Here is a 16,959-nt window from a genome sequence, read left to right as displayed (position 1 = left end):
ACTAAAGTTATACAAAAATGTTTAGAAGTGAGTCGTTTCTCGAGACTTGCGACTGTAATGTAAATCACTTTCACGTATCAGTTCCGAAATACAGTCTCCCATCATGTTTGCGTTATACGCTCCCAGGTCATAAAAACAAAGTTTGAAGAGAAAAATAGGTCTTTTCCATTTACTTTAGGCATAAGTAATTGGGAAATAACACTTTCTCCCAAGGAACAAGAAAAAGTAAAAATTTTGTTACATGGTGTAATTCGACTAAGCCTTATATTCAATTAAACAACGTAATAAGTATTGAAGTTAAAATGGTTTCAACTTTTACTTATTCGTTCGTCAAAGTTATCTTTCTGAGAGTAACATTTTACCATAAACAATTCTGTTGTTTTTTTGTCGACCGTAGACTATACAATTATAAATAGTATTTAGAGCTAATAATTCATAACTTTAAGATTTTGTGTTCCTGCGGTCTCACAATATTTTATTAATTTAATTTTTTTGTGTGTTTTGAATTTCGTGCAAATCTACACGGGGTCTAATTTAGCAATGTAAAACTATAGGAAAAGCAGCTAGTCACCAACACTCACGGCTATCTGTTGAGATAGGGCCCGGCACGGCCAAGCGTGTTAAGGCGTTCGACTCGTAATCCTAGGGTCGCGGGTTCGAATCTTGGTCGCACCAAACATGCTCGCCCTCCCAGCCGTGGGGCGTATAATGTTACAATCAATCCCACTATTCGTTGGTAAAAGAGTAGCCTAAGAGTTGACGGTGGGTGGTGATGACTAGCTGCCTTCCCTCTGGTCTTACATTTCTAAATTCGGGACGGCTAGCGCAGACAGTAACTTTGCGCGAAATTCAGAAACAAACAAACTCTTGAGATAACCTTTTACTAACGAATAGTGGGATTGAACGACACATTATAACGCGTCTACGTCTTAAAGGGCGAGCATGTTTAGTGCGACGGGGGTCATTAGTTTAAATGTTAGTAGTACACAAAATGTATGTTGTGGCAGAATACACTATTGATATTTATATTCAAGAAATTATGTAAAAATATATTAATTACTGCAAGTGCATATATATGTGTGTGTGTTTGATTACTTGAAATAATAAATTTTGTAGGTCTTCAATACTTCAAAAGGCAAGTCGTTTTCTGAAGAGTTTTGATTATCCTATAATTAAAGTTATAATTATAATTCGGTATAATTTTACTGAAATTAAATGTACAAGACTCTCTCAATAGGTGACGCTAGTAGCATTGTGTTTGTTATATCGACATGTGCTAGTACAAGATACGTACAAAAATATTGATTTTTTTTTTAATTTTGTACAAAGCTACTCGTAGGTTATATCTGAGTTAGTTGTTCCTAATTCTGAAATGATAGACTAGAGAGAAAGCAGCTACTCTGCATTGCTAAGTCAAGTTTTATTAACGTATAGTGGATTCATAGTTATATTTTGCGCCCCACAAGATAAGAGATGTGATATTTATTACGTCATTCTTGCTACGATATAATTATGGTTTCTTTGTTTTCTAATTTTTATTGTTACACCGTATTTGTTTGTTTGTGTTCAACTACAAAATTACACAATGTGAAACCTCAAATCCTAGCGTTATTAGCTCACAAGCTTACCACAGGACCATTATGGGCTTCCAGCGGGTTCACATTATTATTATTTTAAATAAAGAAAAAATAAAATCTTCTCCTTCTTCGCTGGTACAATAAACTCATCCATCTGCATCAGTTGTATTATTTTAATTTATTTCGTCCTTAATTAAAATATTCACCTGTTAATTATCTTTAGTAAATACAGATGTTCAAGTATGTTATGACGAAACGACTTTGAACACACAGGGAAATCAGCAAATCACACAGAAACCACAGTTGATGCAGAGTCGCATTGGAACATTATGTATCATAACTATACACTGACCCTGTTTAGGCCTCGCATCGCCAGGTGGGTTAAGGCGTTCGACTCGTAATCCGAGAGTCTCGGGTTCGAATCCCCGTGGCACCAAACATGCTCGCATATTCAGCTGTGGAGGCATTATAACGTGAGGGTCAATCCCATTATTCGTTGGTAAAAGAGTAGCCCAAGAGTTGGTGATGGGTGGTGATGACTAGCTGCCTTCCCTCTAGTCTTACACTACTAAATTAGGGACCGCTAGCACAGATAGCCCTCGAGTAGCTTTGTGCGAAATTCAAAAACAAGCAAAACAAAAACGAACTTAAACTGCAAAATTAGGGATGGCTAGCGCAGATAGCCCTCGCGAGGCTTTGCGCGATATTCAAAAACTTTGATGCCACTGAAAATCGATTGATTTTGGTAAAAGTATGTAACAATTTGATTGTACTTGAGTGCATCGGAGAAAATAATTTGGATCAACTGGAACACTAGCGCCATCCATAAAGACACTTACAACAAACTACACTCCAGTAATGACCATTTCGTAACAGGTAAGAAAACCATAAACACAAAGATCAGCGGTGAAAGTTATTCGCGTGTGTCTCAAACAACAGTACGTAAAACACCCAACTAAGATCTCCATCTGGAAAAGTGGCAAAGGTCCCAGGTACACGAGCTACTCCCACGACATTGGCATTCAACTACCACATACCTCAAGTAAGTGGTGAACGAAATGGGCAATCACACCATTCCAAATGAAGATATGCTTCAACGTTATTGCTAAGATGTACAATGCGGTACAGAGATATAACTTTATGTTTTTACACACTTTTAGTTAAAAGTTTTATATCTAGAATTATGTTCTTTTTCCACTAACTTTCACTTTTCTTAAAGGGCATATCAGGCTAAGTGGTGACTAAGAAGGCTGCATTGCCTGAGAAGAATAACAATATGTTTTTAATTATTAGGCACAGTTACTCTTGAAACGAATCAGATCATACCTGCAAGCGGACTCGTCCATTGGCCAGCTGATCCAACAGGCACCAATCACTGCTTTCTTACTTCAGAAACTATAGAATTTAATGACACATTTAAAATAACGGCGCAGACTTAGTAATTATATAAATATTGTTTATATAAATTAAACACATTATGGCACTTTTTGTAACATCAACAGACATAAGAAATGTAAAAGAAAAAATTACGACTGAAAGTGCGATTCGGAATTTGTTGTTTATAGATGTGAAAACATATAAATATATGTCGGGTAAGGAATTATTATTTAAGCATAATGTAACTTAAAATGCCGGCTTCAGCTGAACTAAAGATAATAATAATAAAAGGAAAGGTGAGCTAAAATTGAAAAAAAAAAAGAAACAATGAATTTTTTCGAAGGTACCTATTTTTCTGTATCATTTCCCTGAGATTACACCTGGACTGCCACTGAGGAAAGTAGCTATACAGTTCCATCTTATGTATGGAAGTAGAAACTAATTTTCTTCGATGATAGCAAAAGTGATGTCTCGAGGTTACAAACTACCTTATGTTTTTTTAAGAGGAATAATCAGTCAAATGGTTGATGCAAATCAGCCTAAGAAAGTACAACATTGACACTCTAACGATCTAATATAATGTTTTCACACTCTGGAAAAAGTTCTCATCGAATACTTCGTGGAATAAAATTTAAAACTTGGTAGTTTAGAGGGAGTAAGCAATGTAGTCCAATTCTCCAGTAAAGACCATCGTTGTCTGTACTCAAATGAATACACACATTGTGTTTGTGTTTTAAAAAAGATAGTTCATTGTACTTTATATATATTTGTGTCCAAGTTCTTTATTTCTGAGTCACATTCAAATAATTTAAAATTACTGTGTATTAAATATATTGTTCGAGTTTTGTTTTTCCTAAGCCTGTCTTGTTGCTCTCAAGTTTAGTGAGTTTCGTTTGAGAATACCACAGAAGAAGAATATTAGGTGTTACGACAACAGGATATATTAGGTGTTACGACAACAGGATATATTAGGTGTTACGACAATAGGATATATTAGGTGTTACAGGATATATTAGGTTTTACGACATATGTACTGACATTCAATTGATCATTTCTGCTGTTTCATTTCAAAATGCTTCATAAGGAAAATGTTCTTTACCCAAAGGAATTATTTGGCCCAGAATGGCCAAGTGGGTTAAGGCGTTCGACTCGTAATCCAAGGATCGCGGGTTCGAAACCCAGTTACACCAAACTTGCTCGCCCTTTCAGCCGTGGGGACATTATAATGTGACGGTCAATCCCATTATTCGGTGGTAAAAGAGTAGCCCAAGAGTTGGCGGTGGGTGGTGATGACTAACTGCCTTCCCTTATAGTCTTACATTGCTAAATTAGGGACGGCTAGCACAGATAGCCATCGAGTAGCTTTGGGCGAAATTCAAAAACAAACAAACAAAGGAATTACAAACAACAGAAAGTATTGGTAACTAAATGGAGACGAATGCATGAAATAATTGTTTGATCTTGTAAAACATTTTCTTGGTCCTATAATTTTCTCCAATGCTGTGAATGTTTATGACATTTTTCTTGTTACAGCTGATAATTATTACACCTAAAATGGTTTATCACATTATTACCTTGAAAATCGACCTTAGTAAAGTACAAATGACTGAGGGTCACATCAGTGGTGTGACATCTGAGAACAAATTGAATAATCTGTGTAAAACTCCCTAGTTCTCACCAGTCAGAGTAACCTAACCACGGCTCTGGTCAAAGCCAATCAAAAATAATCAAAAGAAACTGATATTGCAGTTGATGGAAAAAATACAATGGCAGGTGAGATGGTAAGCACTAAATAGTGAAAATAATAAAACATGAGGAAGTCGAGAATCTCTCAGAGACAGAAGAAATCCTGATAGAATGACTATGGGTCATGGATGAGCCTAGGGTAATGCAAAGTTGATGGATGAGCTGCCAAGAGTATCTCTTCCTTCTACCACCCTAAAGCAGGGGTTTTACGCCTCAAAGCATTGGGACCCCTGAGAATGTCTACCATCTGAATCCATTATACAGAAAACACCTCAGTAATATTTTGGCGGAGAGTTTATTGGGGAAAGATTTTAACAATGGCGGGAGATCCTCGTAAGTAAAGCAAAGTACATCTTACCTCTAACATTCAACCTTGACCATTTTCTGAACCTTTTCAGGCAGACAGTTGTTTGAAATGGACTGCTTTCAAAACAGGTACATCGTGCCTAAACCTGAGTCTGATCAGTCCAGCACTGGACTCCATTGAGCACTTGAGTGGGGCGCACGTATGCCAGTAAGAAGTAATCATTGCAAAGCATGACACAAAATTGAATAGTGGAAAACTGAGCAATCCACCAGGTTGAGGCTTGGAAGATGGGTACCACCGGGAGGTTAGTCGCCTCGACAAATGATATATGTTATTTGCATGTTAAAGTTATCCTCTGGTACCCTCAGCGCATCAAAAGGATACACTCATCAATAAATTTGTTGATTGGCTACTCAGCGAGACAATGAGCCATCATCTTGGTATTCTCATCCATACTCAGACAGTTTATATTATGACAAGGTATGAAGCAGTAATTTCGAATTAGTCAGAGCAGTTGTTGTGAATATACCATATGCAAACCATTCTACCAAAGTACCTACACCATCTCGAGTTTAAGCCATGCGGAGGATAAAATAAACCCCCCACACATTCTGCTGCTGTAATGTAACCACATTGGCGTCCTCTGAAAGAGCAGGGTTATCCCCGTTTACTTGTGACTTTCACATCACAACCTATGCTGGTGAAGCCTCTATCTGAACGTTAATTTGTAGGAGAGAAGCAAAGTGATTTCTTTGCTTGTGGAGAGTTTGTTCTCTTTCGAGTAAATTCCCAGTCCAAGTTCAGAAGAGTTAACAGTAGATGGTAACCACTGTCATTGCAGCTCCAGAAAAATCCTGAAGTTCAAGTCAAGCTCCACCAAAGGTGTGGTACACGTCTGTCAAAATACGAGTGAGATATATCGCTTCGAATGTTACAGAAGTAGCTGTAAAAAGCTTTGTATGTATGTGAATATTAAAAATATCTTAGCTGAAGTCTTTATTATGTTATATGCTTTTTATTTCGGACGGTTGTATAGAGTGGTAAACATGCTACATATATACGCATTTTGTTTGTTTTTGGTTTTGAATTTCGCACAGAGCTACTCGAGGACTATCTGTGCTAGCCGTCCCTCATTTAGCAGTGTAAGAATAGAGGGAAGGCAGCTAGTCATCACCACCCACCGCCATCTCTTGGGCTACTGTTTTACCAACGAATAGTGGGATTGACCGTCAAATTATAACGCCCTACGGCTGAAAGGACGAGCATGTTTGGCGCGACGGGAATGTGAACCCGCGACCCTCAGATTACGAGTCGCACGCCGGGCCATTGTCATTCTTATCTAAATGGTTTATTTCGCGTTTTGACTCAATGTCAGATGGGTTAATTTTCGATTTTCGAATTTGGATGATCTATTTGTGCTAAAGGGCCATTTTTTTCTTTGATAGAGTGATTTTATTTGATGCTTTACATTAATCATTGTTGTAGGGTTTGTGTTGTGCTAATGTGTTATGCATTAAGAATGAATTTTGAAATTTCCATCGTATAAATTCTACTTTGTATTTGGAGTATTATATTTATTTATTAAAGATGTAAATACTTTTTGCATTGATGAAATTTTGATCTGTGTTAAATTTACATTCTTGTATTTATTTCTTGATTCATTTTTAAAACGTCTTTTTTATCAACTCTTAAACTGTGGTTAATTAATTATTTTTTTCTTTATTATGATGTAATTAATTGTTACTGATAATTTTCAAAAGGCAGTTTGACTTACAATGTAAAAAGCGTGTAGTCTATATTAATATTAAAGGTTTCAGTTATGTCTAGTATTGTTGTCAACATTTTTTTTAATTCCTATGTTTAAATACAAAGCCATGCTTCGCTACCTTGTTTAATACACTTGATTGATCTATAAAATTAAATTACAAATACCTAAGACTGTTAAGCATAATGAATATAGCAGTGTAAACAGAGAATCGTTCCTGAAGAAATTGTCGAAACCAAAAGTAGAGGGGGTGTGTTTTCTTATGGCAAAGCTACATCGGGCTCTGCTGTGTCCACCGAGCGGGAAAAGATAGAGGGAAATAAATACAACATTGTTCTGATGTTTATTGTAATTTTCTCATCATACAAAAAATTGTGTATTGTTTTGTTATAGGGCACTTAATATTATGATCTGGACTATTCATGTACTAAGTAGAAAATAAGTATAATATAAATACGAGGAAATTAAAGAAGTGATTAATAAGACGTAAGTGTAGTGTTCAAGGAGTGGCTTAGCGCAAAGTTAATGGTGAAATTTCATGAAAGTTACTTGATAAATTACCAGAGAAAATATAAGTAAGTTTATAAGTAAGTGAGACATTTGTATGATTAGTCTTGGGGTTAACGTTAAAATGTTGTTTGTAAACTTATGTCATAACCTACAGCAAATGTTATTGAATAATTAATTTGTAATAATTAATTGAACTTGACTTAGTGTTGCTTGTACCAAATAATCCAAAAAACCTGCCCAGTGATAAAACATGTTACAACAGTATCATTGTCAAATGGCTGTGTCATCTATCGTGCATGCAGGTGTTTACAAGAGCGAGAAAAAGTTACAGCATTACTTAAACAGTGTGTTTAAAATATACAATTAATGTTGACTTTGTCATTCGCCTGAAATAAGATGTGGTATACCCATGGGAAAATGGTTGTAAAGATGTATCTTGCGTAAAAAAGTAGACAGTTTTTTCTCCAATTGTAGGTAAGGTGGTAATCAAGTTCATAATGGGAAGGACTCGGCATAGCCAGGCGGTTAAGGCGTTCGACTAGTAATCCGAGGGTCGCAGGTTTTAATCCTGTTCGCACCAAACATGCTCGTCCTTTCAGCCGTGGGGGCGTTATAATGTTACGGTCAATCCCACCATTCGTTGGTAAAAGAGTAGCCCAAGAGTTAGCGGTGGGTGGTGATGACTAGCTGTCTTCCCTCTTGTCTTACGCTGCTAAATTATGGACGGCTAGCGCAGATAGCCCTCGAATAGCTTTGCGCGAAATTCAAAACAAACAAACAATCTTAACGGGAATGTCCAGCCGTTCTGGAGAGATATATCATTATCACTGCAACTAAGTAACGTGATCTTTTCTCAGTCTGAAATAAAATTTCAAACTAGAGAGTATACACAGAGAGAGAAAAAACAGTTTAGGTCTAGTTCTCCAATAAACACCATTGTATTTCATTCTAAAGTGAATACGCGGGCACAGTGTATGCGATTTAATGGAAATTGTTTGTTGTGTTTTTGTACACTGATATAATTTTTCATTTCTCACAAACTAAGTCAGACGCAGATAATTAAGATTTATTCTGTAATAAATGTCTTATTCAAATTCTCTCTTATTATGCGAGCCTACCCCAACAAGAGCGTTATAAGATTATTAGCAGTAATCATACGAACTATAAACATTCAATGAACATTATTTAATTTTATGTGCGTGCATTTTATGGATGCAATTTTATGATGCTCGTTTCAAAGCAAGTTTAACTGGTGTACATTCATTAACAAAATATAAAGAAATATCAATAAGTAACAAGTTTCATTGCAATATACAAAAGGTCCCTAACAATCTTTCCATGTTGATATTTGAAAGTATTGCTATGCCAAAGCTCAAGGTTCACTATGTTCAAACGCTTATGCTTTTAATTTTTAAATTATCAGTGTAAAAAAAAAAATAAGACGTCAGTATTTGTCTTCCTAGTTACGGCTGTGAGTAAAGGTCTGTAAAGTTTTTGAACTTTTTATATGATTAAGGAAATTAGGAAACAGATAACATGGTTGAATTTAAATTAAGCCAAACAAGTTCCAATCAACTTAGAAACTTATCTTGATCACTGTGTGTTCAACTCTTCACCCTCAGTGCAATTGTGTGCAAATGTTTATACTACAGTATTGATATACCACGCCAGATTTTTCAGTGGTAACGTAGTCTATATTAACTGTTGTTTCATGGGTAAATTATACAACTGACTGAAGTGACTTAATATTATTATACTCGCATTGCTATTATTTATTATTAATGTTATTAGATCCCTGCTACTAGTATTACAGTATTAGCATTGTATTAGTTGTATAATGTATAATCCGGAAAATGAAGATAGTGGGCTAAGGTAATTTGAAATATATAATTTTTACTTAATACATTAAAATATTTTGGTAACAGAGTAAATAGATTTGTATTATTCAGACATTTTGTTGAGTTAGAAGCCACATCCACTTTGTGTGCAAATTCACATAATAATTGGGCAGTTTTGGAGAAAAACTATTGGTTGTTTTGAATAGCAGAAAGTAAAAGTAATGGAGTCCAGTCACTCTGACTCCTTGTTATTAGTAATGTATATCAGGGGTCAGTGCTTGGATCTTTATTTTTTATATACATTAATCATGTTCACAGATGCATAATTATTAAAGTTTGCTGATGAAATTAAATTCATTTCTTGGGTAATTCTAGTTGTATGAGGTTGTTGAGTTATTACGTAATAACTTCCATCAGTTAATAAGTTGAATAATTATGTGAAAAATTACCTTTAAAATTATAGTAAATGGAATGTAATGCATCTTGGTTATTGTAGTTTGGGTTACATGAGAACCGTCTCTATATCATTACTTCAGAAAAGAATGGTACTCTATTTGTGGTTAGTTACTTAAACTGTTACAGTAGTTCTTTGTAGTAAATAGTGATGTTTATATAGTTTCAACAGTATATTTACAGACATGATGATTACCAGTCAAAGGTGTTAATTATCATAATTTGGGCCTCACTTGGAATTTTCTATACAGTTTTGGTTTCCTTATTGAGGAAAAAATTTATGTCCAAAGGCTCAAAATGGGGGATGTTGTATGATTTTAGTTATTTTATAAGGGGTAATGAAATAAAGGCTCATGGTTTCTCTATTATGCCATATTCTGAAGATAATAAGACAAAGGAACGCAAGTTCAAATGTAGGCTACGTTTCAGTTAAGAAGTTTTATGTTTTTGAAGAGATGACTGACTTATGGAATGAGTTGCTATCAGTAGCAGGGGAAGTTTGAAATTTTTAGAAGTTTAAGAATGAAGCAATGATTTCCTTAAAATTAAGGGGTGGTTTAAATTTTTACTTTTTTAAAGGGTGCATGTGTAAGTGCAGCCTTGATAAGACTAATAGTTCCTTATTATCTCTATGTTACATTGTGTAACTCATGTAAGGTTTTTAAACAAATATTTTGTTGTTGTTTTTAAGATAAAAATGTATATTTGAAAAAAACTGAAAATCAAAGAAAATCATAATTATGCTTTATAGTCATTAGTATAAGTATCACTAGGATCCACGTAACTGCATACAATGGAGCCCTAGGATCCACGTAACTGCATACAATGGAGCCCAGCACTTTACAAGTGTGTTAAGTAATTTTTAAAACTAAAAGCTACGTTTCAGCTACTAGTCTCTCTCTCTCAAGGATGGATGTGCATGGACAGTCTCAAAGGACCAAATGATCCATTGTTGTCCTTAAGTGTCACAAAACAACCCTACCAGATATGACTTAATGGTTAGTTTACTGGATTGTGATTAGGATTAAAGCTGTGACACTGTGTCACTAACCATGATCCACACTTTTAAATGTAGGTGCATTATAATTGTAACAGTCAAACCCTGTATCGAGTTATAGGTAGCTCCACAGATAGTGGATGAAAGACATAGATATGTATTTTGTTTCAGACAATTTGAGCAACATACAAATTAATGTTGAGAAGTACTCGCATGACTGAATTGACCTTAATTTCAGATGTGTATTCTCTTGTCCTGTGTTCTGGTCTGATTTAACAAATCTTTGTTGTAGAACTATCCATAAGATTCACGGTAAAATCAGAGATGACTATTTGGATTTTAAAAACTTAAAACACTTAATATTTTACATTAAAATGTTGAAAGTAAACAAAAGCTAGAACAATGGAGAATATAATATTTTAACTTTGAAATAGCAATATTTATTTATTGTCTAAAATTCTGTAAAATAATTAGAAATATTTTGTTAATATGTCATAAATGTGTATTTTGCAATAGATCTTTCTGGTCTAAATAAGCACCTACAATTTAATAGATACTGGGAGAGATAAATTGTAACATTTTACATGTTGCTGTTAATGAGGATTTTATTACTGTAAATCAATATTTATTTAAGTATGTTTTATTATATTTTGTATTACATTCATTTTGTTTAATAGTGTCATCTGGAATTTTTATATACATGCATGGAAAGTTGTACTTGATAAAGCACAACATGTACAATGCTTTAATAGGCCATATTTTAAAACTTTATATCTGAGTAAGTGAATAGAGATTAAGTAGTAACAGCTGGTGATGATAAACTTACACCCAGCACTTTATAATAAATATATGAATTTGGTTTTTCTTCAAACGGTGAAAAGTGTCTTTCTCTCTTTATAAACACCATAATTGGTTTTTAACCAGGTGACGTCACACTCAGATGATAGGGGAGCTCACCGTGACCGGATGCACAGTATTACAGGCTTGGCGTTTAAGAAATATATTGATGCATATGTTGAACTTTTACAACATTAATTAATTAGAGACAAGTGCGCAGCCAAACCCGAGCCCACACTTGCTTCACGCGAAATTCATCCTGTTCTGTATATACGCATTACAATCCTGCCTAGCACCTGTACCCTTTTCCTACAATCTAGACGTTACTGGATACGCCACTGATCATGGGAGCTTGCTCAATTATTGGTTCTTATGTAAAAACACGAGATGTTTTACTAAGCTATGAGAAGTTAAATATTAGATGTACAATGACGATTAACACTTTAACACGTTGGACATTATGTAAATGTACAACGCATAAAAACGGCCACCAAGTGATAAAACTTCACGATACAAACTGATGATTAAAGTCACCGTTAGGGGGAAGGGGTGTTTTCAGTTTTTCACCATTGCAGTTTGTGTATATGTTTAAATTGTTTTATACGCACAACAACAGTTTATGCTATTTGATTAGAACAGTATTAGCCAGAAGCGCTTAAGAATAACGATAATCAGTAGTTTTATGTATTCTAGTTATGATAATTACAGTTGCATTAAATAATGTTAATGACACCTCCAGGGTTATGAGTTAGGTGGATTGAAATGAGGTGTCTTCATTTAGTAGCGAGCCCGGCATGGTCAGGTGGTTAAGGCACTCGACTCGTAATATAAGGGTCGCGGGTTCGAAACCCCGTCATACCAAACATGCTCGCCCTTTCAGCCGTGGGGACATTATAATGTTATGGTCAATACCACTATTCGTTGGTAAAAGAGTAGCAGCCCAAGCGTTGGTTGTGGGTGGTGATGACTATCTGCCTTTTCTTTAGTCTTTCGCTGCTAAATTAAGGACAGCTAGCGCAGATAGCCCTCGAGTTGCTTTGCGCGAAATTCAAAAAACAAACAAACATTTAACAGTGCATAAACAGATTCAAAAAGGCAGTGAAACGTATCAAAACCATGATGTTGGGGTCAATAGGTTAGCAGAGGCTGACTAACAAATGGAACGAGCAGTTGCAGAATTGTTAGAAGTCTCACAAGTTGCAAATTCCCTTTATGACCAACAGTACAGTTGACAGAAAGTTTAAAGAAGTACCATGTGTAATTACTTAAAACAGTAAATGGTGCGTGTTTTCTTATAACTAATAAGAACAAATACAGCCACATCGAACCCCTGATTTTAGCGTTGTAAATCGTTAGACTTACCGCTGTACTAAGGACCGAAAACATTTCCATCTGATCTTATTATTAATTTATTATAGAATGAGTTTTAGAATTATAAAATTACCATTAAAATCTGAAGAACTACTGGCCTCGAGTATCTGAGGATTAAAGCACATATAAGTTTTGGAACTTTTTTTTTTTATTCGCCAGTTTAAATATTCAGCGAGTCAATGTTAAGTTCACGAATTTACATTGCTAAAGTCTGTGATTCAATTCCTCGCGGTGAAAAATCCGTGCAGATAAACTCATTGTGTAGGTTTGAACGGAAACAACATTTACGTTTTAATTCGTAAAATTATAATAATTTTCAAGAGTAGAAAAATCTATGAACAATGAACTGCATTTCATCCAGTTATTTATGTTCAGAGTCGACTCATAGAGGTTCAACATATGTTTATTACTGGGTGGCGTGGCCAGGCGGTTAGTGCGCTCGACTCGTAATCTGTGGGTCGTGGGTTCGAATCCCCGTCACACCATACATGCATGCTCTTTAAGCCGTGGGTGCGATATAATGTGACGGTCAGTCTTACCATTAGTTGGGAAAAGAGTAGCCCAAGAGTTGGCGGTGGGTGGTGACGACGAGTTGCCTTCCCTCAAGTATTACACTGCTAAATTAGGGACGGCTAGCGCAGATAGCTTTCGTGTAGCTGTGCGTGAAATTCAAAACAAACCAAACTTTAATAGCGTGGACGAAATGAAATGTAAGTGAATAATTTAGTGTTTGTTCTTTGGGTCGTCACTTTAGTTGTACAATAAGGAACAGCTTTACGCCGCACCTTAAGGAGGTATTGCACTTGTTTCTGTATAGTATGAATTCCTTGGAGACAACTCCCGTGCAATATTTGCAAACGTAAATTTATTTCGGTTTTGCTGTCCTTGAACTTCACTTTCTCGCATGTCTGCCATCTTTATTTAGGCTGCATTTATCCCTGTAAGGAATTGACTGGTACCAATGTAAATGAAAGAGACTGCTGTCTCCAATAAACGGAGATTCGAAAATAAGTTTCGTTTCCTATATTCTTCATTCGCTTCTCTCAGTTTATTCGTTCTTTGTCCGTCCAATCCGTGGTGGTTATTCGATGTATATTTCAAGCCCATAAGGAAGATAAATGAGAAGCTGTGAAAGACTTCCTAAACAAGACGTAGGGACTACAACAAATATATTGGTATTCTTCAAACTGTTAATTTGATGACGATAAGATTATTATTATGTGACCTGTTGCATCGATCTCTCCGGAAAAGCAACGAATTATGTTCCAGTCACGAGCTGTAAACAAGATGTAACGCTAAAGAAGAAAAGATAAGAATAGATGATATAGCGCTGGAGTTGATGAAACTGATTGATGAGTCGTTGAGATGAAGATGCCAGGTTGGACACACGAGTTATGGCTAAACATAAACATATCTGTTTCTAACTTCAGGTAATCTTTGTCAGATATGAGGTGGTTTTTTTTCTTGAGCTTATTTTGTCAGTTTATTTATTCAGTATGTATTGTTTATATAAATTACTCGTACAGATTGTTGACCTTTTGGTAAGTAAACGGCCATTTTCATAATTCACTCACATGTAACTCGTACTGTTCTCAACTCCACAAGGAACAGACCTCTTCGTTTTGACCTTGCACCTGTTTTCTGAATATCGAAACATAATGATTCACAACCCCAGAGAGTGTTGTTGTCCCGAAACTGCTAAACCTAGAAAGGCGACAGTTCACTGCAGACATTTTCTAATGGATTATATACCATAATCCACTCTAATTCCTTAGAGCTTGACCAAAAATCGGCCACTTTCGTACCCCTTTCAACCCCAACTAATGTTCCTTGAACCTACGTTGATAACAAAGTTTCATCCATAATGTTGTCAGTTTGTTGAATAATCTGATGACAGAATACAAGTTAACATCCACGATATTCACATGGAACTTCATTTCCGAGAATGTTATTAGTAAAAGTGTGGCGAAACGATAGCCGTATCGTTAAGTGTCTAAACGTGCATAATTCGTGAAATTATTTGTTTTTGAATTTCGCGCAAAGCTACACGGGGGGGGGGGGCTCTCTATGCTAGCCGTCCCTAATTTAGCAACTAGTCATCACCACCCACTGCCAACTCTTTGGTTATTTTACCAACGAATAGTGGAATTGACTGGCACATTATAACGCCCCCACGGCTGAAAAGGCGAGCATGTTTGGTGTGACGGAGATTCGAACCCACGACCATCAGATTACGAGTCGAGCGCCTTAACCACCTGGCCATGCCGGACCAACTCAATTCACGAAATTGTCAATCATAGATCTTGGTAACAAACTTGCTGTAAATACGGATGTAAAAGCTACTTTTAGAACACTAACATACACGTTAGCTCGAAGTTGTCTTTATGAGCGTGTAGCTGCTCGAAACTCGAAGAGGTAACCAATCTGAAATGATTAAGTGGGTATCGAACCACAAACAATGGAATGAGTAAAGCTGGAGATTTGTGCTCTTTGTAGATGAATGCATGTACTAATTACTTAGAACAGTATAATATTATGAACTGAATTCAATTCTACCACTGTAAGTGCAAAATATTGGATGAATTATGGGGAGAACAACATGCTACAATTGCATTGGTTAAATTAGCTTGAACAAACAAAGTATGGAGCTGTGTGTAAGACAAAGAACTTGTACACAAAGTACTAATGCATTGTACAGCTTACATTTATGTTTCGTGACAATGTCATATTTCATTAGTGAACTCCAGATGCAGTTTGTTGTCGCTTCTGACTTCTGTGTGCATGTGCTGCTTGTGTTTCCATAGTTACGTGTGCAACATCGATTCTGACAACTGAAACATCTATGAACGTTGATAAATGCAGCTTAATATTGTTACTTACAATGTGATACTGAAAGAGGGTTTCATGGAGGTTATACGCCCCACTGATGGTTACAGCTTTAAAAGAGCTTGTGTGACACGTACACACACATATTTCTCACGTGTTACTTGCAGTGTAAGTACTTGAGAACGTGATATACGTGCATACTGCTGATACGCAAGATATGTTTAAAATAGACTAATTGTCCACTTGGCCCGGTATGGCCAGGTGGGTTAAGGCGTTCGACTCGTAAGCTGAGGGTCGCGGGTTCGAATCCCCGTCGCACCAAACATGCTCGTCCTCCCAGCCGTGGGGACGTTATAATGTGACGGTCAATCCCACTATTCGTTGGTAAAAGAGTAGCCCAAGAGTTGGCGGTGGGTGGTGATGACTAGCTGCCTTTCCTCTAGTATTGCTAAATTAGGGACAGGTAGCACAGATAGCCCTCGAGTAGCTTTGTGCGAAATTCAAAAACAAACAAACAATACATTGGATTTTGTGTTACCTTTTGTGATACACGAATGTCGAACTTTTTATCGTACTCGGAAAGATGTGCATAATAAGTTATGACTGAAAATAATAAACAAGTGTTTATAACGAAGAAAATGTTTATCACTATTTTTTATCTCTTTCTGTAAATGTTTAACACGAGTGTTAACAGAAGAAGTTTACAGAACCTATGTATAAATGTGTGTGTGAAAGGAAGAGATTGGTTTACATAAAAAACATGTTGGACACATGTTGAGCACGTGAGTCTTGAAGTGAACATAGTCATGGTATATTTGTCCGGTGTTTCAACCTTGTGTGCACTTGGTTACGTAATCCTGAGAGTAGCGTGGGTGGAGATTGTGAGTGTGTCTGGCTTGTTTCTAAGACCCCGAAGTTTTATAAAACGGTGATGTATGTGTCCCGCACGCGTCAACTAGTTTTCTTCGGGCACGTATAGTGGTTTTTATGGGCGTGTTTGTTTTGCCTGGTTTATCAGTCGGTGAGAATACACGACAGTATTTTTATATTCAATACAGGGGGGGGACGTGATTGCATTAAACAGTTTGATGTATTTTACAGCCGTGTTTAAGCCCCGCAAGGCTTAATATTTGATACCTGTAAACGTTTTATTCCCACACATTCTAACGATCGACGTTGTTATGAGTGTCATGAAATTTGGAAAACGTTTCGTATGTAAGAATCACGACATGTGTCACGCGCTCGGTAAAGAAAAGCCGTCTCCCACAGTGGGATGCTGTTCACGAATGGTGTTGGAGGTCAAGATAAGGTATGTCCAGTGACATCACAATTGCTTATGTTAATCTGACTAAGTG

At 36.2% G+C, this 16,959-nt stretch overlaps 1 protein-coding gene across 6 annotated transcripts in view; it reads left to right on the top strand.

The window, feature by feature from the left end:
• The first annotated feature begins 8,624 nt into the window (after window positions 1–8,624).
• Window positions 8,625–16,959, top strand: part of drpr (multiple EGF like domains draper) — a 55,464-nt gene continuing 47,129 nt past the window's right edge. For 2 of the 6 annotated variants that reach the window (XM_076466637.1, XM_076466645.1), the window contains exon 1: window positions 16,532–16,913. In XM_076466637.1, the coding sequence (XP_076322752.1) occupies window positions 16,786–16,913 (128 nt within the window). In that variant the 5' untranslated portion in view covers window positions 16,532–16,785. Of the gene's footprint in view, window positions 8,764–8,943; window positions 8,965–16,531; window positions 16,914–16,959 lie in introns of those variants that run through there. The other 4 variants (XM_076466640.1, XM_076466642.1, XM_076466643.1 and 1 more) reach the window with 4 other exon arrangements.

The sequence above is a fragment of the Tachypleus tridentatus genome, chromosome 11, assembly GCF_004210375.1.
Source record: "Tachypleus tridentatus isolate NWPU-2018 chromosome 11, ASM421037v1, whole genome shotgun sequence".
In the NCBI taxonomy this organism is placed as follows: Eukaryota; Metazoa; Arthropoda; class Merostomata; order Xiphosura; family Limulidae; genus Tachypleus; species Tachypleus tridentatus.
This window is presented reverse-complemented; position numbering and strand designations above follow the sequence as displayed.